This window comes from Ambystoma mexicanum, chromosome 8, assembly GCF_040938575.1.
Source record: "Ambystoma mexicanum isolate Mex_15411 chromosome 8, UKY_AmexF1_1, whole genome shotgun sequence".
NCBI classification, from domain to species: Eukaryota; Metazoa; Chordata; class Amphibia; order Caudata; family Ambystomatidae; genus Ambystoma; species Ambystoma mexicanum.
The window spans coordinates 749,573,654-749,600,273 of record NC_090929.1 but is presented as its reverse complement, the minus strand read 5'-3'; the positions used below and the strand labels follow the sequence as shown (position 1 = coordinate 749,600,273).

Sequence of the window (26,620 nt, the reverse complement as noted above, 5' to 3'; positions counted from 1 at the left end):
CCAGCAGTGCAGGGCACCCTCCACCAGGCCCCCACTAATGTCTCCCATCACCCCCAACCCCCAGCAGTGCAGGGGCAGCCTCCACCAGGCCCCCACTCATGTCCAACTCATGTCTACCACCACCCCCAGCATCCAGGGGCACCCTCCACCAGGCCCCCACTCATGTCTACCATCACCCCCACCCCCAAGCAGTGCAGGGCACCCTCCACCAGGCCCCCACTCATGTCTCCCATCACCCCCACCCCCCAGCAGTGCAGGGGCAGCCTCCACCAGGCCCCCACTCATGTCCCCCTGCACCCCCACCCCCCAGCAGTGCAGGGCACCCTCCACCAGGCCCCCACACATGTCTCCCACCACCCCCACCCCCCAGCAGTGTAGGGGCAGCCTCCACCAGGCCCCCACTCATGTCTCCCATCACCCCCACCCCCCAGCAGTGCAGGGGCAGCCTCCACCAGACCCCCACTCATGTCTCCCATCACCCCCACCCCCCAGCAGTGCAGGGGCAGCCTCCACCAGGCCCCCACTCATGTCTCCCACCACCCCCACCCCCAGCAGTGCAGAGGCAGCCTCCACCAGGCCCCCACTCATGTCTACCACCACCCCCACCCCCCAGCATCCAGGGGCACCCTCCACCAGGCCCCCACTCATGTCTACCATCACCCCCACACCCCAGAAGTGCTGGGACAGCCTCCACCAGGCCCCCACTCATGTCTCCCACCACCCCCCAGCATCCAGGGGCACCCTCCACCAGGCCCCCACTCATGTCTCCCATCACCCCCGCCCCCCAGCAGTGCAATTTACCTGGGTATGTGTATTCCTGGGGTGCGCGGGTAGTCTCCCATGCGATACCATCAGGGTACGTGTATTATGGGTCCGCGTGAACTTCCACACGCGATACCAGCAGGCTACGTGTATTACGGGGTTCGCGGGAAGTTCCACACGCGATTGGCCTGGGTATGTGTATTTTGGGGTGCGCGTGAACTTCCACACGCGACTGGGCCTGTGAGAGTGGGGTACGTGTATTCCAGGGGTGGGTGGGAATATTTACTCGCGACTGGGCCTGGGAGAGCGTGTTACGTGTATTCCTGGGGTGGGCGGGAAGATTCACACGTTCGCCTACAACGCGGCGAAAAATAAATGGTCCAATCCTGAAACACGTACGCCAGCATGAAGCAGGCGTACGTCGCCCCGCGCAGCATAAAAGTGCGCGCAAACAACAAACAAGCTCAGACGCCAGGATGAATATACCATTCCTAGCAGCAGTGGCCGTGGGTTACCAAAGGAGGAGGAGGAGGATAGTGAGGGCCCGAATTTTCACTCCCAGAAACAGCCTTTTTGGGATGCCTGATGACCAGGTGTATGGGAGGTACAGGTTTCCACCACACAAAATACTGGACCTGGTCAGTGAGTGGGAGGATGACCTCACATCACCCACCCTGTGCTCCCAAGCACTCAGCCCCCTGGAGAAGATCCTCAATGTACTGCACTTCTTGGCCACAGGATCATTTCAGCGGACAAGTGCCATAGTGGGTGGGGTGTCACAGGCCACGCAGTCACGCTGCCTACACCAGGTCTTGAACATCATCACTGCACGCCCATCAGTCCGTAGGCACATATACCTGCCCAGGACACCTGCAGAAAGGCAGGCTGCCACCCTCGATTTCTACGGTGTGGCACAATTCCCCAAAGTGCTAGGTGCCATTGACTGCACCCATGTGGCACTACGTCCACCCAGGGCATCTGAGCACATCTATAGGAACCGCAAGCACTGGCATTCCATCAACGTGCAGGTAGTATGTAATGCCAAGGGAATCATCACCTCAGTATATGCCAACTATCCAGGGTCCACCCACGACAGCTTCATTTACCGAATGTCTACCCTAAGCCGGGACCTAGTAGCTGGGCGGCATGGCGATACATGGCTGCTTGGTGAGTATGAATGCCACTGCACATGCATGCATGTCAGATGCAGAGTTATGTCACTACCCCACTAATGATACCCATCACCTCCTCACCAGGGGACAGTGCCTACCCTCTGAGCACCCACATGATGACGCCAATTCGGAATCCCATCACGCCTCCCGAGGTAAGATACAACACAGCCCATATTGCAACCCGGGGCATAGTGGAGCGCGCATTCGGAGTGCTCAAGTCACGCTTTCGCTCCCTTGACCGTTCTGGCGGACAGCTGTTATATGCGCCCCCAGTAGTGTGCAGGATCATAGTGGCAGCATGTGTCCTGCACAATGTTGCAACACGCCAGGGCCTGGCTGTGGACATGGTGGTGCCCCCACATCCCCAACCACAGGCACGCCCGCTGCGCATGGGAGGGGAAAGGGCACGGGGTGAGGCAGCCCATACGCAGCTGGTGGCTAATTACTTCACATAGAAATCACACCCCTGTGGAGTGCACACAGCCCTGGCACATACCATCTGATAAGCAATGATGACTCGACCTGACAATTATGACGAACAAAGGGACAGTCAACTGTCAGAACCATAGCAGCCTGAGATTGTTCATGTGGAAGTGTCACAATGTGTGCATCCCTACCTACACAAACACCACCAATGCAGTGTCATCAAAAGACACACTTCCATGCTGCAGAAATGAATACCCACTTGTAAAATACTACATGAGAACAGTGCCATGTCACCCAACCCCTCCCCGGCACGGCCACACAACACACCATGGCATGTCATGCAATGTGAGAGCAAACAAATTAATCCCCACAACATGCCCCAAGTGTCACCAGCTACAGTGTCCCTAATGGAAACATGGCCACACATGAAATGCTCACAGTAATGCAGGACCTACAACACACATTACCAAATACTTACCAAGAATACCAATCACCTACACAACCTTCAACATACCTTAAACATGACATTGCAGACTTAAAAATTTGCTAGCCTCACTACCTGATGATGCCAGCACTTCGAACACTTCCAAGTATACAGTGTTAGCGCCACTCAAGAGTGTAGGTGCACTGCTTACAACATGGACTCCAGTTCCAAGGTGCACCGCCTTGTGAAGACATGAGAAATGGACCTGCAAATTAGGAGGATGAGATGGATGCAGAGGCACATATCAATACACCATGCAGTGTACAATACAACAACAATATGCACTATGAATGTATACACAGTATTGACTACAGACTGCCCACACATCGAATGGGAGTCCAACGTCACCATGTACGTCAATGTCACTTGGGCACACCCTTTGCAAGCCCATGGAAACGGGAAGCAGGAGGGGTGTGTGTCACACAAACCCAAGCATCTGAACCAAATTCATGACAAGCCTGCATATGCCCAGCCACAATGCAGCGTATGCCCACGGGAGCCACACAAGGCAACACACTGTCCCAACAAAAAAAAAAAAAAAACATCAAAAATGCCCATTAATGGGCCCGGGGGGCCACCCAGGAGGTCCGAGGACAGGGTGCACACCAGAACCCACCTGTGTGGATCTTGCGGAACAAAAAACACCTCCATGGGTTCATGGCCTACATGGCTACCCTATTGTGGGAGAATCACTACTGTCGCTCTCCTCACCCTCTGCAGCTGCATCAGGAGGTGGTGGCACTATGGGAGGCAGCCCACGCAAAGCCCTAGTCTGTTCCTCCATGGCAGCAAGCATGCGGGTGTGGTAGGTCTCGTTCTGGAGGATAATTTTGCGTAGGTCCCATGCAACAACACACGGGATGCCCGGACCTCCGCCCTAGTTGCCTGCATCTCAGCTGAGAGCGTACGTGTAAAACGCTCCAGCTGCTGTTCTGTCCTTCTGTTTGTTGAAGCCTCAAGCTCAACAAGAGTCGTCCTGAGGTGAAGGAGTTCCACCCTAAGGGCTTCCCTGTGGCCCTGGGACTCTATGGAAATGGCTTCCCGCAGAGTCGCCAGTGCCCCCCGCCTGTCCCTGTCGGACGCCAACATGTCCTCCCTGTGTGACTGGCAGATGGAGTCTGTTGCCTGCTGTAGTCGCTCCATCAGCCTTTCGGGGGGGACAATGGAAGTGGCCACCCTATCCATGGCCTGAGCCATCATCTCTGATGATGCTGCCTGTTGGGTTGCCATACCGTATATGGATTGCTCCCATGCGGTATTGCCAGGTGGCGTACGGCCACCACGTCGGCGGGCACCACACCTGTCTGGGGCAAGGCGAACTGCGCCTTGCTGTGCCGGCACTGCCTGAGGCTGCAGGACTGCATTCCACCTCTGATCTGCTGGCCCAGGAACAGGATCAGAGGTTGCGGAGTGTGACCCTGCATCCGTAACCACCAAAGGCATACCTGCCAACACTGACATCCCCATTGAGGGTTCTAACCCTGGTGCAGGTGGGTCGGACAGAACAGAATCCCTCCCAGGAACACTCACCTGCGACGGCACATAGGTCTCATCATCCGAATCGACACCTGAATACAGCTCGGGAGAGGTGCAGCCAGAGACACCCCTTGAGAGCACGACCTGCAGCAGTTGTGGGTTCTCACCCACCACCACACCACGTCCCTCACTGGTGGTCGGTCAGGCCTGAGACTCCTCCTGGGTCTGCACCATCTCCACAACCCCAGCAGTATCAAGTGCGTCATCCCCTGCAAAGACATAAAAGAAAACAAATGGAAACAGGCATTAGCACTATGGCACACAATTAGGGCTGAGAGGCTACAGAAACAGTAATTGATTGACACATGTCCCACATGAATAAAACCCTCCCATGCATGCACCGTCACTGCGTGTGAAGGGGAGGCAGATGGCACACATTGATGACACCAAGATGGAAGATGAACACATTTGCTGCATGCTGCCTAGCAGCGGCATCACACATTGGCCAGTGATTGGCAGGTCAAATACACATGCCATCACACAGATGGCATGTACTCTAGCCATAAAGTGAAGAGGGAGAGGAGGGCACCAATTGTTCATTCAGTCTAGTTTGCTTATGAAATTGATTTTTTCATTGAAATGGTTCAAATGTTTAACCTGGAGCTGACAGTCCAAAATGGTCCTATAGCACAGGGACATGTCTAAACAAATAATGTCTAGGAAACAAAGCCAGTCCACTGTACCATAGCCATGTCAGACATGTGACAATAGGACTGAGAAATGCCGAGTAAAAGTGATGGTATGCAAACAATCTGCCTGAATAAACAGAGGAAAATAAGCAACAATGTTGTGGCAAGATGATACTTCAAGGGCAACTGGCGTGGTGTTGGGCTGGATGTCTAATGTTGGCAGAAGGAATACTGCTATACCCAAATGCTGGTGCGCAGAATGTATTGGATGAGGCACATAGGTGACCCAAACCACTCAGGCACACACACCCTCACCTGGCACCCAAACAGAAGCCCTCCCACACACACCATGCACATGGATGACACACACATGCATGTGCACTCACTGGACAATGCCTCGTAATCTGCCAGTTCTCCCCACGCCTTGGATCTGTTCCTCCGTGACGTAGGTCCCAGCAACCTGCTCATGTGGAGTGAGTTCTATGTCCTCTGCTGGAGACCCACCTCCAGTCACTAGAGTTGCGGCATGACTTGAGGCCAGCTTATTCTTTGCCCTGCGCTTCAGGTCATTCCAGCGCTTGCAGCATTCAGTAGCTGTGCGCCTCACGATTCCAAGGGCACTTATGATGTCCACGATGGTCTGCCAGTGTGCCTGACGTTGTGCAGGTGTGGTCTTGGATCCTGCAACAATCACCATTTCGCGGTCATGTGCGGACACATACTCTACAAGTGCATTCAGTTCGGCCTCATTGAAGCTGGGCTTCCTTGACGGGCCGGACTGTGTAGCTGTGTCTGGGGCATCAGCCTCTACTGGACGAGCACTCTTCCTCTTCCGCTTGGAAGGTGGTGGGGATCCTGAGTGTCCTACGCCGCTCTGGACACTAGGGGCAGGAGCCCCGGTGGACTCTGTACTAGGAGTGTGGGATTGCACACTCAGCATGGGAGTTGGTGCAGGCATTAGCTCAAGTGTGATGGTGTCAGGGGGAATGTCAGCATGATGGACTTGGACCGACACTTTCCTGGCTGGGTGTGTGAGAGGTGGGGTGGATTGAGCCACAGCTGCCCCTGAAGCCTCCCCAGCCTGCCTACGCGGGGCAGCAGATGACCTAGCTGCCCCTGATCCACGTGGCCTGATAACACAAACGTGCACCGGCGCACGTGGCCTAGACCTGCTGACCTGGAAGTCAGCCATGGAGTCACCCTGTGCCAGGTCTGGTTCCACAGTGGGCTGGTCCAACAAGGGCTGAGCATGGATGGTGTCAGCCACGTTACCCTCAACCAGGGGGGGGGGGGGAGCATGAGTGTCCCTGACTGCTCCTCCACACATGGGGGGCTAGGGGCACCCTGCAAGTCACGGCCACGTCCCCTACCGGATCCACCACGGCCACCACTTGGGGCTCGGCCACCTTTGCCACCCTTACGGCTTGTTCGCCTCCCAGCCATGGCACTGATGTTATTGTACATATGGGAGTCGATGTGAACTATTGTCCTGGGCAATTGGGGGTCAAAGGGGATGGGTACCAGATGGTAATCGTACCCTAGTGCTCTAGCAAGGCTGTATGTCACCCCTGGGGAAAGATGACGGGTCACGCAACGCACAGGCACCCCAAAAAAGGGAAGTAAGGTGCACGCAACCCCTCCTAGACCACGTGCGTGGAAAAATAAACCTGCACTACGCTGTGGCACCCAGAAACACAAGAATGAACCTATGCGTGTCACACGCAGCCTAGAATGACCTCTGAAGGGGTATGCGACACACGGGGCAAGCACAGATGTTAAATACGTGCGCGACTCACCGTCTGCCAGGAATTAAAAAAAGCGTGAAAAATATGCGCGTGTGCGCGTTGGCAACACCCCCGCCAAAAGAAGAATTGTACGCTGTCTGCGGAGACAGGACAAGAGTAGAAGGGAACGCTGTTTGAGGAAACAGGCCGAGGAAAAAGAGGAAAAGAGAAAAAGCTGTCAGAGGTAACAGGGAGTACGAACTTGAAACGCCGTGAAGTAAATCGCGTGTGAACTCGCTCTCCACGAAAAGCACGTACAAGGAAATGGCGTTCTACACGTACCTTTTATACACACGTCACAGACGCGCATACGCGATGAGGCCATTTCCACCAATTACACGCTTTGACACTCGGACGTGTATCTTTTTTTTTACACGCGCCATTCTCTACGGCCATGCGCGTGACGTCATAGCTGCGCATGGGGGCCTTTGGGCCAATGAAATCGCGTATGCGTGCAGACGCGCTTACGCGCTAAGGGCCTTTCCTCGAATTACACGTAGATGTGCAGGATTTTCATGTGCCAAATCACTCCGTATCAAGCTGGCCACGCGTAAGAACACGGAATACCACGCTCCTGCCCAGAAAGCCGATTTACTGCCCCCAGAGCCTGAGCACGCTCCCACCTGCCATCTGCTGCTGCCTGACTGCCTGCTGCCCACGTGCCCTGCCATTTGCTGCCTGCACATCAGCCAGGGGTGCTATTGCTGTGACCACCCCTGCTGGAACCGAAGACTCCCGACTGGGATTCCATCGCTCCACAGCCCAGCCCCAGGACCCAGTTGCCCACCCACTCCTGCCTCTGGGGTTGTCATGTCGGGCACTGCAACATCTGGCACCACTGACAACCCCCGGCCAGAGAGGCAGAGGGGCACCAGCTTCAGTGCCAGGGAAGTTGGTGTCCTGGTGGAGCAAGTCCTGGGGCAGTATGATGCCCTCTTCGGAAGTGTGCGCGCCGACAAGGAAGGACGGACTCGGATCTGGACGGACATCGTGACTGCCATCAACGCGGAGGGGGTGGCAGTCCGCGACTTCCAACATGTCAAGAAGCGCTGGGAGGACTTCAGGTCCAGGACCCTGAACAAGGCCCGGCGCCTCTTGAAGGCAGCGGATGCTAAGGCGCGCCGGGCCACTTGTCGGAAGATCAGATGAGGGTCCTGGAACACATATCCCCAGCGCTCCACGTCCAGGTCCTTGAGAGGCAGACCCGTCTGGAGTCGAGCGGTAAGTGTACACGCATAATGATTGTAAGCTGTGCGTGTGGTGATGTGCACATCTGTTTGTATGGGGCCGAGTATGGGTGGGGGTGTACAGGGCCATGAGGCTAACACATGCAAGGGCTGTCATGTGTGAGACATGGATGGTGCTTGTGTGTAGGCTTGCATGCAAAATGCAGTTGTATGGGCACACATGTTTGGATGAATGTGTATGTAAGTAGGCATGTTCGTGATGTCACGCATGTATGTTGTTTTCAGCTGCATGTATCAGCACTGTGTACATGTGCATGTGTGTGTATTTGACAAGGGTGCAACAGTGATGCAACATGGATGCATGTGACAGCGGGATGTGGAAGCCCGATTGGCAGATGTGACATGGATGCCCATCGGAACACTGCGATAGTTGGCTGAGGTGTACACATGCATGCAAGTGTGGTGGTGTGCATGCATGTGTAGTGCACTCCCTGTGTTGCATGTGATGTCTGGCTCACCTTTGCCTGCTCATGCTGTTGTATGTGTATGGATGGTGCTGGCAGTTGCGATGTGGCTGTGGTATGGCTCATGTGTGCAAGTAGAAATGACATGTGTGTTGCCAATTGTGATGCCATGTCTGAGGTTTGCCAATGCCACTCATGTGCAACTGTCATGGGTGTATGTGTCCATTGTACAGTGCCCTGATGCCTGTGTCTGATGAAGAGGGCGGAGAAGGTGCTGTGGAGCACAGCGGCGGGGATCGCACCGCCAGCCGGAGACCCAAGGCCCGGCTCCCCTCCCAGGTTGTGATCTCGTCGGGGAGTGAGGAGTCCGGTGCCGCATCCCAGGCCGCAGCTGCCGGGGGGAAGTCCAAGAGGCGGAGGTCGGAGTTGGACTCCTCGGCAGCAGAAGGGGCAGCTGGGACACCACAGGGCCCAACCGGGGAAGATGGCACGGAGTCATCCAGGTTGGTGGGGGGTTTGGTGGAGGAGGAGGCCGTGCAAGCAACAGAGACGGGGTCTGGAGGTGGGGATTCCACTGGTGCTAGTGGTGCAGTGCAGGACCAGGGACAGGAGGCAGCACAGGTCGCCGCTGAGGTGCCTGTGTGCAATCCTGTCCCTGATCCTGTCACTGCATCATCTTGCACCAGCAGGGATTCCTACGTCCAGACCCGTTTTCAGGCAGGGGATGAGCTCACGTCAACTGGCCTTCCTCTGCCTGCGGACGTGGCTATCCGGGTCCGGGTTGAGCCTGTCCTGACTGGTGTGGCGTTGAGTCAACGGGCCATGCGAGGTGACCTGCAGTCTTCATGAGGAGACTGCACGTCATCTCGAATGGCTCGTTGACCGCGTCGGCCTACTGGGACAGGTCACCCAGGCCGGATTCCTCCGTTTGATGGTGCTTGCTCAGACCCCCTCCTCAACTGAACCCCCTATGCGCCAGTCGTCCTCCGTGCCATCTTCCCACCCATCAGTCACCTGGGTGCCCTGTGGAGCTGCCTCTGACGGTGCGGCCAGGCTGGTGGAGGAGGCATCCCTGCCACAGTCGGGAGTCGGACGTCCAGCAGGGGTGGCCACATCAACGACTGCACCCCAGCCAGCGGAGGATGTGCAGGCAGCAGGAGGCAGTCACGATGGTCAGGGCGGAGAACTCCATGCGGAGGGCTCTGAGGCGGGCCGAGTGCCTTGAGGCAATCCGCAGGGAGTTTGGGGTGAACATGTGGACGGCCCTGCGGACCCTCGGGGCCATGGAGGAGGACCGGCTCCGGGACATTGAGCAGGAGTTCGATGATGCCCTTGCCCGGAACATCCCGAAGTGAGCCGTCGGACTAGCCCGCTGCCCTTGTAAATAGTTCTGTAGTTAGTGTTAGGTTTCCTTTGGTTTTGCCTTTTTTTTGGACCTTTTGGACAATGGGCCACATTTTTGTATATAGTTTTTTTTTTTAGGTAGTGTTATTAGATAGGTTTAATTTCTTCGGTTGGGATCATGGACCCTGGATTGTTTATCTGTATATAGTTGACTTTTGGATTTTCAATTTTTTTTATGATTTCCCCATGGAGCAATGGTTTTCGATTTTAATTTTCCATTGGATTTACTTTTGTGGACTGTGACTTTGGACACCTTTCCTTTGCATTATGATTTGTGGTTTTGCATTATTTCACGGACCTGCAGTTTTTTTTTTAAAATTTCCATTATTGTTTGTTTATTTTTGATTCAATTTATGTTGCTTTTAATACATATTTTTTCTTCAAAGTTCAATGTGTAGTATCATCTCATTGGTTTCATGCATATTATGATATGGGTTTTGACATTCACCGACACCCATTGGGTGTATGTGAGGGACATGTGTTCATTTCCAAACTTGCAATTGAGGTTCTATCCTGTTTTTGCCATTTCTAAGTGGGTGGATGCAATACTCAGGTGGGTGTTTGGCATTTGGAGGCTGACCATAAGGGCCAGGGATCTACATTGTGGTGACATGTTGGCTGGGGGACATGAGTGGGGGCCTGGTGGAGGGTGCCCCTGCACTGCTGGGGGGTGGGGGTGATGGGAGACATGAGTGGGGGCCTGGTGGAGGCTGCCCCTGCACTGCTGGGGGGTGGGGGTGATGGGAGACATGAGTGGGGGCCTGGTGGAGGGTGCCCCTGGATGCTGGGGGGTGGGGATGGTGGTAGACATGAGTGGGGGCCTGGTGGAGGGTGCCCCTGGATGCTGGGGGGTGGGGTGGTGGTAGACATGAGTGGGGGCCTGGTGGAGGCTGCCCCTGCACTGCTGGGGGGTGGGGGTGGTGGGAGACATGAGTGGGGGCCTGGTGGAGGCTGCCCCTGCACTGCTGGGGGGTGGGGGTGATGGAAGTCATGAGTGGGGGCCTGGTGGAGGGTGCCCCTGGATGCTGGGGGTGGGGGTGGTGGTAGACATGAGTGGGGGCCTGGTGGAGGCTGCCCCTGAACTGCTGGGGGGTGGGGGTGATGGGAGACATGAGTGGGGGCCTGGTGGAGGCTGCCCCTGCACTGCTGGGGGTGGGGGTGGTGGGAGACATGAGTGGGGGCCTGGTGGAGGCTGCCCCTGGATGCTGTGGGGTGGGGGTGCAAGGGGACATGTGTGGGGGCCTGGTGGAGGGTGCCCCTGGATGCTGGTGGCTGGGGGTGCAGGGGGACATGCGTTGGTGGGCAGTAGTGCAAGGTGACATGTGGGTTGGCTGGGGGGCATGGCCATGGTGGATGGGGTGCCTGCGGGACAAGTGCAGGGTAGGCCCCTGTGGTCTGGGCCACCTGCAGGGGCCGTGGAAGGTGTAGAGGGAACACCTGGGAGGACCCACACGTGCAATTCACGTGTGGTGCTCCCCGCGCACCCCTGGAATACACGTACCCTGATGGAATCGCGTGTGATACTTCCTGCGCACCCCTGAAATACACGTACCCTGCTGCTTTTGCGTGAGATACTTCCCGCGCACCCCTGGAATACACGTACCCTGCTGCTTTTGCGTGTCATACTTCCCGCGCACCCCTGGAATACACGTACCCTGATGGAATCGCGTGGGATACTTCCCGTGCACCCCTGAAATACACGTACCCTGCTGCTTTTGCGTGTGATACTTCCCGCGCACCCCTGGAATACACGTACCCTGCTGTTTTTGCGTGTGATACTTCCCGCGCACCCCTGGAATACACGTGCCCTGATGGAATCGTGTGTGTTACTTCCCACGCACCCCCTGATGTGCACGTACCCAGGACAATCGCGTGTGAAACTTCCCGCGAACCACTGAAATACACGTTCGGGCTGGGGGTCCGGCAGGGTTGTGTGTTGGCACCAATAGTGTTCATGCTTTACATTAACAGGCTCTTGAAATCCCTGATGGGTATCGGTGTAGACTACATGAGTCTGGGTGGGTGGGCCTTTCCGGTACTGGCCTATGCTGATGATACAGTTATTATGGCCAGAACCCCAAGGGCCCTACACGCCGCAATTAATACCTACGCAGCCTTTATGAATAGTCTGGAGCTAAAAATGAATTCCACCAAGTCAGCGGTGATGGGGTGCGTTTGAAGGAAGAGGCCCACTAAGATGTGTTCTATGGTTTATAACAGGGAAATCATCTCAAGGGTCAAATAATTTGACTACTTGCGGTTCAGATTTTCAGAGGCGGTCACAAGCAATGCTCACATAAAAAAATAGTCTCTGAAAATGAGCCAGCATACAGCAGGAATTTGATGTTTTTTAAATAGGTGCCAGAGCCAGCCACTGAAACCAGTTTTTAAGGTTTATGCCACCCAGACGAAGGCAGTCACTTTATACGGTGCTCCATTGTGGGGCCACACGAAGGCAGCTGAACTACAGCTGAAAGAAAATTAGTTTTTTAGACAGCTCCTGGGCCTTCCAGCCCCCTGTGTCTCAGTTCACAGAGAATTGGGGATGGAGTTTCGGGAGGATCAATGGGCTACTGCTCCAAGTATTCTTTGGCTACGCCTAAGGGCAAATGGGCCCGCAACCTTATGCCACTTCATCATTAGAAGCATTATGGGTAAGCAAAGCTGACGTAAAATCCCTTGGCTGGCATATGTGAAGGAGTCTTTGCGCTCCAACAACATTCAGGTCCGGCTCCCCCCAGATGCATTTTTGTCACCTGTGCAACAGAGAATCCACAAGCAGGCACTGTATTGGGGGGCCGGGAAAAGAGGGGGAACATGGAATGCGCAACTTACTCTGAGAGTCAACACGTGCTGATAAGTAGGTTGTCAGAGATACACCCTTTCAATCACGCCACAGTCTCATTCATTTGTATGGTGCAGAGGAGGGGGAGAACGCAACTGGGTTTCCACCACATCCTTCCTCTTCACCATACAAATGATCCAGCATTTGCGCCGACATGGAGTTTCATACCAGTGAAAATGCTGGAGATCCCTATGGGGTCAGCCAGCTTTATGCACTAGCATAAAGCAGGCAGACCCCTTTGGGATCCATTATACACGTACAATTGAAGTGAACCCCAGCCCCGGCGTGCTGGCATGTCAGGTAGGGTTTCATTTTAATTGGCAACACTGCTTACCATGCACGCATGCTCACATTTCGGCAGGGTTTCATTTCATTTGGGTGTTCTGCTTGCCATACGAGCCTGGCAAGCAGTGCTCACAATGAAAAGCAAACGCTGCCTGCCATGCTAGCATGCCAGGCAGTATTTACTCACTTTGCACTGCTTAGTGTAAATGTGAAAGGCAAGAGGCAGCATACACGCTTATACGCCACCTTTTGCCTTTTACATTTGCACTCCACAGTGGAAATGACAACAATTTGGCAGCAGGGACCTGGCTATGTTTGAGTGCAAATGTACCAGTTCTCTGCCATCAAATCACGATCAGGAGCAACATGAGCCCCGTAAATGTATTCCGAATCAAAGACACATATAATGCCACATCCTTATGACACACATTCTGTCAAAGGAATAAGGACTGGTTGGAGGAGCCTGTGCTATATTTTAAACAGTGAAAGCTAGTAGCCTCATTGCGGGAGTGGAACTGTGCATCACTAAAATTCCTCCAAGACTTCCACCAACAAATGTGACTCCTCTCAACCAGCGTGGGGAGTTACTCCCATGGGTGAGGTTGTGCTCATGGTGCATCCCCTGACCCTGAGGAAGTTGGGGGTCCTTCAGAGGGCACATCAGTACTCACGCCCTTCATACATGCGAGTTCCTCAAGGAATAAACCGCAAACCGTCATGGCCAACTGTGGGGACATCACGTGATCGCGGGAGCGAGGTCTCGCAAGATCTCATTCCGACCTGATCTCGCAGACCCGCGCCCCGCGAAAAGAACGTTGCCGCCAGCGGCAGGCGGGCAGAGCGCCAGACAGCCAGCCAGACAAGCGCTGCTCCTGATAGTGAGCCTACGCACCTGGGGCCCTGACAGCTTGCACACCAAACTTCCAGGGCATAAGTCCAATGCCACAGGAGGCCTCATGGGGCCCTGGAAGTCTACAGCATGCAGTACCACTGCACAACCTGCCTACAGTGAAGTAACTGGGAGGCCCAACCTGACATTGTGAGTACCTGCTCCTGACCAGCATATGGACCATTGAGCTCACCTGTTCTGTTATATATAATTAAGCCAGTTAGAACTGTCCAAGCGTTCTGTCGTCCTTGGAGGCCACAAAATAACTGGCGAGGAGGATATCAGAGTACCCACGGACCCATCACGCAAGGCACCACACCGCCCCCTGCGTTCCTCCCCTCACCGGGGATCCCGGCAATCCCGTGGATGCAATGGGAGCCTCTGTTCTCCATGTATCTGGAGGCCGTAGGCGGCACAGGATATGCCCCCACCAGGAAGAAGGCTATGCTGCTCAACGCAATGGGCGTCGAGGGACAGCGCATTTATGCCAGTTTAACGGCTATACCAGTGGACGACGAAGACGACAACGTCTGCAAAGAGGCAACCCGTCGCATTGTAAAGCGGTTCACAAATAAAGAGAATGTGGTGCTACACAGGCTGAGACTCTACACCCGTAAGCAAGAGGGGACCGAACCCATGGACGACTAAATCACCAGGATGAGGGAGCTGGCATCCTTATGCGCCTTCGGCGATAACGCGGAACAAGTCATCTGCGACATGCTGGTCGTTCACACAAATTCCAGGAAAGTGCAGGACAAGTTCATACAAGAAAAAGAAGTGACCCTCGACAAGGCCATCCAAATCGCCAGGGCCGAGGAAGAAACCTCCAGCAGGCGCAAAGAGGCGGGAAGTCATCTACCTGTACCCGAGCTTACGGTGCTACAATGGAGAGGGCGCAGAGACATGCAGTCCCGTGACAGCCACAGAGACAAAGGACCCAGGCAGAGGGATGTGCCGAAATGCTACAGATGTGCCAGCACAAAACACATGGCGAACGACCGTGACTGCCCCGCCAGAAACAAGGAATGCTCCAAGTGCGGACACATTGGTCAAGTGGCCCGGCTTGCACGTGGCGGGAAAAAACGTTTCCCGCGTTGATGGCAACCGCGCCTCAAGCGACGAGGACGAGCTACAGGACAGACCCATGGTCATCATGGTCAACGCCCTCCATGCCAGGAGAGAGAAGCCCCACTGCACCATTAAAGTGGACGGCATGGAAACACGCGTCATGGCAGACTCAGGGTCAGACCTCACTATCCTTCCCATCGACACGTACAAGGAGATGATGGGACAAGCAAAAGAAGAGATTAGAACAACCAGGCAAAAGCCGACAGTCTTTGGAGGTGCAACTGTCGACCTTCTGGGTTACATCAGAGCCCAAATCGAATTCAAAGGGAGGTCTACCACCACCAAGGTGTACTTCTCACCCAAAGGTCCAGCCGTGCTCGGGTGGGACGATCAACACAGACTCAGCATTAAACTAGACCCCAGCACTCCGGAACAGGTACTCGTGGTCTCCTGAGGAGCAGCGCTAAATTTCAAGGAGGTTTTCCCAAGCCTGTTTTCCGAGAAACCAGGGAAAGTGAGAGACTTTGTCCACAAGATTCGTTTGAAACCCAATGCCGTGCCTGTGAAACACAAAGTTAGACCAGTGCCTGCCACGGCGAGGCCTGCGTTAGATGCCCATCTCCGGAAGATGGTCGAAGAGGGGACCATTGAGACAGTGGAATCCTCAGAGTGGCTGAGTCCGGTGGTTCTAGTCAAGAAGAAATCCAGCAACGACCTCAGAATATGCATCGACCTGAGAAGTCTGAATCTAGAGGTTGTCACTGATAGCTTTCCGCTCCCCAGCATCAGCGTAATTGTCCGAATGATGGAAGAGGCGGCAATTTTCTCGAAGCTGGACATGCGTGACGCCTATCACCAGATTCCACTACACAAGTCTTCGCGCCCTCTTACGGCGTTCATCACTCCTTTCGGCACCTTTCAATACACCCGCATGCCATTTGGGCTGTCCTCGGCAGCGTCCGCATTTCAGAGAATGATGAATTCCCTACTCAAAGGACTCACAAACGTCTCATTCTTTCAGGACGACATCCTCGTGTATGCCAAGGACAACGAGACCCATGACAAAGCACTCAGGGCAGTCCTGAGCAAGCTTCAGGAGGCAGGCGTTCATCTTCGCCACGAAAAATGTGTCTTTGAGTGAGCAATGTAGAATACCTTGGGTACTGCATCTCAAGCGAAGGGGAGACCCCCAAGAAGAACCTTATGGAGGCCATAGCAGACGCCCCGGCCCCGATGTCCAGAGATGAACTCCGCTCATTCCTGGGCCTAACGGAGTACTACGCAAAATTTGTCCCAAGGTTCTCTGAAACCACGTCCCCTATGAGGGAACCTCTGAAGAAAGGGGCGACCTACTCCTGGGGGCCAGTGCAAGACGAAGCCTTCACTGAAATCAAAAGTAGGATTCTGCACACACCATGCCTAAAACCCTTCCCTGAATGGGGCACCTGCATCACTACGGAGGCCAGCGCGTACGGACTGGGGGCCACCCTGACCCAGAAGAAGGGCGACACTGAAAATACCGTGGAATTCACATCTAAAGCACTATCGTCAGCGGAGAAGAATTACTCCACCGTAGAGGAGGAAATGTTGGCTTGTGCCTGGGCCGTCGACTACTTCAGATCGTACGTTTGGGGCACGAAATTTAGATTGGTCACGGACCACAAACCCCTCATCCACATGTTGAGCGCAGGTGGCACCAAGACTGCCACCCCGAGACTGGCCAGGATCGCCGCAAAACTTCAAGAGTACACGTACGAGATAGCCCACATTGCCGGCTGGAAAAATGCACAAGCGGACTGCATGTCCAGGCTCCTGAACCAAAGCGCCCCTGGGACCACATTCTTAGAAGACGAATGTGTTGTAGCATCTATAGCCGACTTGAGGAATGGCGAGTACATGGACCTGAGTGAGCGCCACTGGCAGGAAGAGTTCAAGCAAGACGATGCCCTACGGCGCGTAGCAGCCTGGGTCCGCGAAGGGTGGCCTGATGAAAGAGCGATTCCCGAAGGCCTACGTCCTTACTGGAAGGTGAACGACGAAATCACTGCCATGAACGGTCTCATTCTGAGAGGCGACCAAGTGATCCCGCCCAGCGGAATTCGCAAAGTAATACTGTGCAGAGCGCACTCAGGCCATTTGGGGTGCAACATGACCAGGCGCACGATACGCGACGCCTACTGGTGGCCAGGCATGGATCAGGACATACGACAAATGGTTGAAAGGTGTCATGAGTGCACTAACAGCAACAAGTGCCTGTCTGTGAGACAAGCCCCCATGCTGCCCACCGAAATCCCCAAAGGAGTGTGGCGCAAACTAGGGTTGGACTTCATCGGGCCGCTGGACAGCATGCCCCCAGAACATAAATATGGGATAGTCACGGTCGACTACCTCTCAAAATGGGTCGAAGTTGACTTCACTTCGGACATCACGACAAACACAGTCATTGAAGCACTCACCACTCCAGCGCGAAGGCCTCCCGGAGGAAATTGTGACGGACAATGGTGTCCAGTTAGTCTCTCGAGAAATGGAGAAATTCCTCAAACTCAACAATATTCAACAGCGAAGAGCAAGTCTCTACCACCCACAGGCCAATGGCCTGGTCGAGCGGGCGAAACGCTTCATCAAAGGGGCGCTGCAACTAGCGCATGCCTCGGGCCTAAACCCGTACAAGACTGTCAAGGAGGCCGTCGCAGCCCACCACATCACTCCCAACGCTGTCACCGGCGTGTCACCATTACATCTGCTAAGGGGGAGAAGGGCAGCATCCACACTGATACCACCGTGGCTCCATCATGTGAGGGCTGACGAAGATGTGGACATGGAAGACGTAGTCTTTCGCATGCAGCAGAACAAAGAAGCCATGAAGGCTCGAGGGGACACGCGTCGGGCCGCTCGCCACACAGCGGTCAACAGAGGCGATCTGGTTAAGATACGCCTCCCCCACAAAGACACCTCAACCGGCTCCAGATAGAGCAGTCCCATAGAAGTCGTTGCCAAAGGGTCAAACCACATCTGCACCAGCAACGGAAGGAAATGGAATCTAGAAAGGGTGGCCCTGTACCGCAGGAAAGAAGCTATTGAACAGCCACACTGGGAAACCGGAGAAGATCAAGGCCAGCATGAGCCATCCGAAAACCCTTGCCAGTCAGGAAGAGATACCCTACGGCGGCGAGCTCTCGAACACCAACTCCCCAACCCCACTCAGGGAGTTACACCGCAGGGCAAGACAAGGAGAACCTGAATCACCTGCATCTCCCCAAGAGTACTCCCGCAACCCTGCCCCGCTTCTAGATCAGGGCAGACCACAGAGAGAGAAAAGGAAACCCAGAAAGTTTGCAGACTTCGTCATGGAATGACCATCCATCCGTTTCCCAGCAAAGGAGGTGTGTGGGGACATCACGTGATCGAGGGAGCGAGGTCTCGCGAGATCTCGTTCCGACGTGATCTCGCCCCGTGAAAAGAACGTTGCCGTCAGCGGCAGGCGGGCAGAGCGCCAGACAGCCGGCCTGACAAGCGCTGCTCCTGATAGTGAGCCTACGCACCTGGGGCCCTGACAGCTTGCACACCAAACTTCCAGGGCATAAATCCAATGCCACAGGAGGCCTCATGGGGGCCCTGGAAGTCTACAGCGTGCAGTACCACTGCACACCCTGCCTCCAATTAAGTAACTGGGAGGCCCAGCCTGACATTGTGAGTACCTGCTCCTGACCAGCATATGGACCATTGAGCTCACCTGTTCTGTTATATATAATAAAGCCAGTTAGAACTGTCCAAGCGTCCTGTCGTCCTTGGAGGCCACAACACCAACGCTAACAAATTACAAGGACGCTGACTCAGAGCTGCAGCTTAGAACTTTCCATCTCACAGTGAATTTACATTGAACATACGAAAGTACGCACAAGCAAAACGGGGGTTGTATATCAGATTTTGAGACCTGGCGCTGGTACATTTATAGTAGGTAATGGTTTAGCTACCAACTATCACAAGAAATGTAAAACCTATAGCCGGCGTGTAGTAAGAGACATCTGTGTAAAAACGTATCATGGTCACATGATGAATTTTAAATACAAAAGTGTGACTTACTTACAATGATCAGGAGTTCTGAGTAACTCCTGGTAAAAGGGGCCTACAGAGTCCACCTAAAGGGCAAGAAAGACGTCTTACAGGAAACACTTGCCAAAAATTAGGGAACGTGTTCCTTTTCTATGGCAGTGACAGCGGGACTCTGCCAACCGGCTTCCTAAAATCTCCCCAAAACCTGGAGCCAGAGAGAAGCGCACACCCATTCATAGTTATAGACCTTGTGGACCCAACCCGTATGACCAAACTAGGCATCATGCTGTGACCCCCTCTGGGCCACCTTGGAGATAAGAAGCACAAGCACTGAGAGGAAACCCAAAGTGTGATTATATGTGTTATCCATGCAAAACCTAAAGTGCATTGTTCTTCATCACCACAACACCTTGCAGTGAGAGAACGCTACATCACACAGAACCTGAGTGCAACGCCCAAAGGTAACAGACCGTCCAGTGCTTGGCTGCTATGGTTCTTGCTATCTCACAAGCACACCAGCCTTTGCCAGGTCCTGATTCATGCAGACCCTCTGATGGACGCTCCTGCCTTCCCTTTGCCTGTCCTCCAGACTGGCTGTGTTTAGTTTTATGTAGTCCTGGGTTGTCTTCCGTCCTTGGTGTTATTTTAAAGACTCATATCGGAGTGTATTCTGCATTTACCTTCCTGTTTTTGGTGGAACTGTGGATGGGTGCAGACCCACCAGCTACGGAAGAAAAAACACCTTGCTAAATATCTCCTCCGCTATGTTCTAGTTATTTAGGACCTTATCTTCCCCAAAGTCGCTGTGTCTAAACACCACATATCAAGTATTTGGAAAGCTATAGAGAGGGAACCATCTTGTAAAAGATGTATGACATCATCACATGAGCTATTTCTTCACAAAGTAGTAATAGCCGTAGTATGTGTGTGTGTGTATGTGTGTGAGACCTTCAAATGTGTTCTAATGTGTAAATGGTGATATGGTGCCAATAATACATGTGTGGCATGTTGTTGTTTGCCACGTGTATTCCTGAGAGCAGACATTTTCTGAAAGCTAGGTGTCTTTCCTGGACAACAGATGGTGTCCATCAAGATTTTCAAGGCGTCACGTTTCCTTGGGTGTTGGGTCTTACATATTCACCTAAACGATACCCCATCTCCCTGATCCCAGGTCACTGTCTTCTGCAGGCTCTTGCGGACAGGCATCACATTAACCTTTACGCAGCATTAACCTGCTCCATGTTCTGGTTAGGACAACAACTTCAGAATGTGTCATAACGAATCCACCGCTTGCTACCTGAGCGGAAGAGACACCACATCTGATTCCTGTCATCCTCCTGTCCTCCTCCAGACCTGTCTCTCTTTTTTTTATCATTTTGATCTCAGCCAATAGGAATACAGCATCCATTGATCTATCGAACTGCCCTCTTAGGTCACAGCCCATTCCTCAGCCAGCTTCTATCTTCTCATCCAATGCAATGGCTCAGACTTAAGTAGGAACCCTTAGTGGCTCTTTAGCTTTCAACATCAGAGCACGTTTGAATGATGTTGTTTTACTTGCACTATGGATCATTTATCTGTGTACGCCAGGGGAGTCCTCATATTTCTATTCTTTCATTCAGGCATTGCTGTGCGTGCAGTTTAGGCACATTCCATTTAGAATCTGTTTTCTGTTTGTGATATTACTAAGATGCAATTGATGACACAAGAAGAACAAGTATTCGAAGGAAATCCTTCAAATTCTATTGGTTGCTATTTACTTCTTCCATGCCTTCAACTTATTGTGACCAAAAGACAACGTCAGCAAACTGACCACCATTATCAGTGATAAAAGAAGGATTGCCATATTGCCTGCCCCTCCACTAAATGAGGGACAAAGGTGCAAAGTGTTCCCACTTCTCCAAAGTAATTATAATGTGTGTTTTAGCTGTCAGTGCATCCTTGGTGTCATCTGATCAGTATTTGCTAAAAACGTTATTATTGATGTTCACAGATCAGAGAAATGACGAACTACCAACACTGCTTCATTTTGCTGCAAAGTATGGCTTAAAGAAGCTCACTGTTCTTCTGCTTACCTGCCCTGGAGCCCTGCAAGCCTACAGTGTGTGTAATAAGCATGGCGACTTTCCTAATGGACTTGCAGAAAAACATGGTTTTAAAGACCTCCGACAATTCATGGATGATTATGTGGTAAGAATAACAAGAATGCCATTTTTCTGTGTCCATCATATCATTAATTGATGGCATTTAAAAATCTGTACTTCTCAGAATGTTTTTGACATTTCTACTCAAGTATTACGATGGATTAAGTGTGTAGCATTGGCAAAGATACACAATCACCCGTTTTAGTTTTGCCTATTAGGTGTTGCTTAGGCGCAACACATAAACCTAAACTATTGATTGTATTGTGGTACATAAAAGAGGTGAAATTGGACACGAGGAGGGACAGCCATTTGTGGGTTTGGGACTTGGTTCTTTATTAACCTACCTGTTTACTGTCCATAGCCGATGCTAATCCCTATTGCCATTCCCATCCATTAGCTGCCCTTCCCCACCCAAAACATCCTCCTAGAGTCTCTGTCAAGCAGTACCATCAAATATTGGGCTATATAGGCCTGCCGATGTTACTTCAAAGCAGTCTTATGAGAATCAATGGCTTAGTTGCAGCTGTAAATATTGGGTCCCCCAAGGTTGGAATGGCCCAGTAATTCCCCATTCAGGGAACCCGGACCTGGTATGCGGTAAGGGGGTAGCCATGGAACTAATAGCACCATGGCTACCTCCAACCTCGTAATGACCCCCATTGTTATTGTACACACAGGAACTCAACCATTTTCCAGTTGTTAACTTTAGAGCTAAATTAACCTCACTTGTGCGAACCCCACAACTTTTTGCTCGACTGGTAGATTATTTGTCCCTGTATCTCAGTGACTGAGAACCTTTTCCCACACTCACAGATCCTTTTACGGGTGTCATTTTAAGACTCTCCATGGTGTCATTTTAATTGGATCCTCTTTGACAACCTTTGGTGTATATACTTTTTTATTGTTACAAGGTTGCCCTTAAGGCTCCCCTTTTACTTTCTCTGGCTAACCTTCTGAGAACTACAGTTCCCAAGGCTAGAAAGGACCTTTCTACCTCTTATACATTGTGTTAGGTGAAACCAGCACAACCCACTTTATGTGGAGTGCTGGGGAGATACAAGGTATCCCCTTTCTCACTAGCGCTGTGACAATTCTGTTACAGGGACAAGCTTACTTTAAATGACTGGTGGTAGTGAACCTTTTTACACATTTGGTGCAGCTTTACCACGGGCTGTTTCCACAGCGCCTGTAAAGGCATCCATGGGGGCTCATTTTACCAGACTAGCCCCGGTCTTCTTTTTTTGCCATTTTAGCATATTTTGTCCTTTTTTGGTCTTTCACCTGCCATCCAGGTTGGGAAATTCCTTTGGGTGATTTTTATCTGCGGCGGGAGACCTTGGTCAAGCAAACCAAGGCTCCAGAGTGTCTGTGAAGGCAGGAAGCGAGGAAGGAGTCCAAAACTCTGCAGCCCTTTGTCTTCCAGTCGGTCTGAGAGAATCCAGTTCAAGCTGGGAGGCTGCTGTCCTGAAAGGACTGCCAACCCCCCAAGTTTGAATGTTTTACGTCTGTTTGAATTGGCTGGGTTCCTGCATAAAAGTCAGATCTTGGAATCTGAAGAGGTAGTCGACCACTGGACCTGAATCTGAAGAGGAAGATGGAGAAAATGCAACTGAGATGATTTCCAGCGACCGGAGAGCCCGCTGTGTAACCAGAGCCCGCAGTTACCCTTCCTTCCAACCGACCTTGGGACTCTGAAAACGACAACCTTGACCCAGAGTCTGTTAAGATCCATTTGACTCAAAAAGACCTGCTTTTTGAGCCATCCCACGTCATGTTGCGACCTTGCACAGCTGCAATACGCTGGGACCTTGAGCCATCGTGCGGTGCATGGTCTTCCGAATTGAGCTGAAACAGTGGTGGAATGCTGGTGGACCTAGAGAGATGTGATTCAAGTTCTTGAAGTCCCCTCACCAGAGTGCTGGACCAGATTAGCGACGTGAATCCAATCAGCGATATTCTGTCTTCGTTTGGCTCCTGAAAAGGGTGCCAAAACCGCATCCAGCCAGAAATCAACTATTGCCTGGAGCCTTCCTCATTGATTCTTGCTGCAAATTCCCTTCCAAAGTCCTGTCTTCTGTCTTCATGACAAAGGAATCCATCGACCGGGTTTTTGGCTGCATGTCCTGAATTCTCCCCTGCTGCAACTCTTCTTCCGTGCTGAGTACTGTGTTGGCTAGGGTATTTACCTACCTGGAGCCTTTGTGATTCCTGTGTAGCTTTGGGATGTTTCTTATGATTGGGCGTCCTCTCATCCAGTTCACCCAGGCCCAGTGCTGGAATCCTCCTATGGTGTCTTTTCAGAAGTCCCTGGACCCTTTCAACCTCTCTAAAGTATTATACTTACCAGTTTGAACTGTCTTCCTTAGGAACTCTTGCCTTTGCTACTTCTATGCCTTTCTGAATTGTCTGTTGGATACTAGAGACCTAGCACCCGCCTTCTGCCACTGAGAACACTCATGCTCATGCTAAGGGAAAGAATTTCTAAGGATTGGGCCTGTTGCCTAGAAAAGAGAACAAGTGTTGCATCATGTACTTACTTGTAAATGAGTTGGTTGGTAACTGAACTCTGAGAGTGAACAGTTACAAAAGTTCTTACTGAATTGTTGTTAGGTAAACAGAGATAGACTCAAGGGAAATCCCTTCATGCCCAGACCTTGAGCAAGGACAATCCATTCTCCATCTTCATGTTGTGTTGCATTTCTTCTGTCTTCAATTTGATGGAAACACCTCTATCTGTCTGAATGGGCTTTGTTCCCCAGCTCCAGGTCACTTGTTCAGGGACTGTAAAAATGCAGCCTTTTTGCAGGTGCGGTATGTTTTCAGCTGAATCGAGCCCTCTTCCCCAGTGTCCTTCTTAGGGCTAAACATGCTACCAGACCTACATCACATGTCTCAGGAAAGTCAGTGTATCAGGCCTCAGCACTGTGTTTTGAGCTTTCCCAATTCTTTTCAATGCAACTGTGGCTTCCATTTAGCTGATCATCGCTTTTCCGATGTCTCTGCAGGTGTGTTCAGCCATGTCACATTTTCATGATTACTTTGGTGATGTCATCCAGGTATCGTCTGTCGGCTGCTTCAGTGGGTGGCATCCATCATCTTGGGCTTATGCTGGAGGGCGGGGTTTGAGACACCCTGAACATTACTTACCTTGAATGTGTGTTGTGCCATTCTGAAAGGTGTATGTAAGGTTATTTTACTTACCTGTGAATATGTTGTACCTCTTCCCAAAAGTAATGCTGTTGGCTTCAATTAGCTATTTCTTCTGGAATACTAGTGTGTAAGTTCACCAACTGGATCTTGCTTCCCCTGACCTGCTGTATAGCCTGTCTAAACTGAGTCTGCCTTGGGGTTTACCTACCTTGAATAACATTGAGTCATTCATAAAGTGTGCCATTGGGTTTGGATTTCCCTGGTCTGTTGTATACAGATGCTAAAACAGTCTTAGGTTTATACCTACCTTTCAGTTGCTGGTAGATCCTGTAAACAGTATACGGGTTTGACTTACCTTGGTATGCCTTAGGCCATCCTAAAATACGTTTTTAAAGTTATTGTTTACCTTAGTCTGTGTCCCTGTCTAGAATAGCTGTGTGCCATTGTTACAAAGTGTTCTGTAGGTGTAGCTGAACTTGGTCTACCTGGTGCAATCCTGAATTAGTGTAAAGAGTTCTTTCTTACCTTAGTCTGTGCTCCACTTAGCTGAACAGCAACTGCAATTGTATATTACACCAACAGGTCTTACTCACCTAGTATAACTGTGTGTTATCCTGAATATGGCTATAGGTTTCTACTATCCCTTGAATGAGTGTTCCACTATTCAGAAAAGTATACTGAAATTCAGGCCTTGAGAAAACAATCTGACTCTGCAACCTGTCGATTCTGCTCCAAGAAAGGGTGGAAACCAGCCGCCATCTGCTGTTGGCATGCAGCTCCCTAAAAGAGGCCATGTCAAAATACCTAGCAAGAGCTTTAACAAATTACTCTATCTTGGACGATAATGAACTTTGGGCACTGCTTTCAAGTGGGGAGGACGCCAGATGTGTGATTGGTGTCACCCAGTTTTTTTAGACATTTGGATTTGAACACTGAAGATCCATCAGGAGAGATGGACACATCTTAACTCAATTTAATGGCCTACACCAGATGAAATGGAGGGACAAGTTGTCTTGAGCATAGACTTTAAATATGCTCTTTGTAAAAATTGCTATGCAATTAAATCAAATAGTAAAATAAATAATAAAAAAAGAAAAGTATACTTGCAGGTTGGTTTACTAAGTGGTTCTTTGTACCTTCCTACATCCCTCTCACCCTCCAAAGATAAGCCTGGCTGCTCTGTCCACGCTACCAAATGCTCAGGTGGTGCAGCCTTATACTAAGAGTGGAGTTTTGTACTGTCTCAGTTGTATGGTTTTATTAAGCCCTGGGTTGCACTTCAGAAAAACTGTCCTAACACCAGTTATCGCTATGGTGAGATAGTACTATTATGCAAGGGTCTGTTAAATTCCTATGCCATGCCTAAACAAAATCCTTAATCTGTTGGCTTTGCTAATGCTTGGTGGTCAGTCCTGCCACACTGGGACCAAATGATAGGAAAATATGGCTGTGAGTTGTGACGCAGCATATTCACTCTGCCGCCCCAACCTACATCCGTTGTGCCGAGGTGATGATTTATGGCTGCACAGGTGGGTTAAGAACCAGAAACAGCCCTGGAAAAAGTTTTGACTCTTCATTGAGACGTGGGCTGATTCCAGCCATCTCCACCCATCTACTTGAAAAGATTTAAAAAATGTAAGCCTTGGGTGCATTTTAAAGTGCATGTTTACAAGTGTATTTGATAAAGACCCATAGTATTATAGGCTTTTCTGAAAAGAACCTCTGAAAACAATGGCAATTAGCCCCATGGGCGGGGGGCACAGGCAATCAGGTCCTGCGGATCGCGGGCTGAAACCTCTGATCTCAGCCCATGTTCCACAGAAACCACACGCTGGTGGTGCTCCTCTAAATATTTTGATTTAGCTAATACATTCTTTGATGCTGCCAAATGTATCCAGGTGTGCTAATAATATCCTGGTGCTGCTAGATATGTCCACCTACCAGTGATTCTTGGCAATTCTTTGTTTTTTTTGTTTTCAAATGCCAGAGATTTGAAGCTAAGGGGTGTAGATTTAGCCAAAGCCCAAGGGAGCTGCCCAAATGGGCCAAAAGACCTACTCTAATAGATAACAGTTGTGGTAAATGTGCCTGCCTATCTGGGTCCTGGTCAAAAAGTCTTCACCCAAAAATAAGGGACGAAGTGGGATTCTTAGACTCCTCAAGCTAAGCCCACCTTTTATCACATTAAACACAAAAAGATGCTTGATTCTCCAGCCTTGTGTCTTGCATGGATTCACATGCTATGAATGTTACCCGTTGTCAGGCTGGGAATCCTCTGTAAAATCAAGCAGTTTAGCTTTAAGCTAAAAACTGCATTGTCGCTTGCATTGCCTATTGT

At 51.6% G+C, this 26,620-nt stretch overlaps 1 protein-coding gene across 3 annotated transcripts in view; it reads left to right on the top strand.

The window, feature by feature from the left end:
- The window catches only part of PIK3AP1 (phosphoinositide-3-kinase adaptor protein 1), a 1,287,206-nt gene that overhangs the window by 646,315 nt on the left and 614,271 nt on the right, over positions 1-26,620 (top strand). For all 3 annotated transcript variants that reach the window (XR_011268600.1, XM_069610572.1, XM_069610573.1), the window contains exon 7: positions 20,982-21,178. Coding sequence is in view for 2 of the 3 variants with exons in the window: in XM_069610572.1 (XP_069466673.1) it covers positions 20,982-21,178 (197 nt within the window). In the remaining variant the exon portion in view is untranslated. The remainder of the gene's footprint in view (positions 1-20,981; positions 21,179-26,620) is intronic.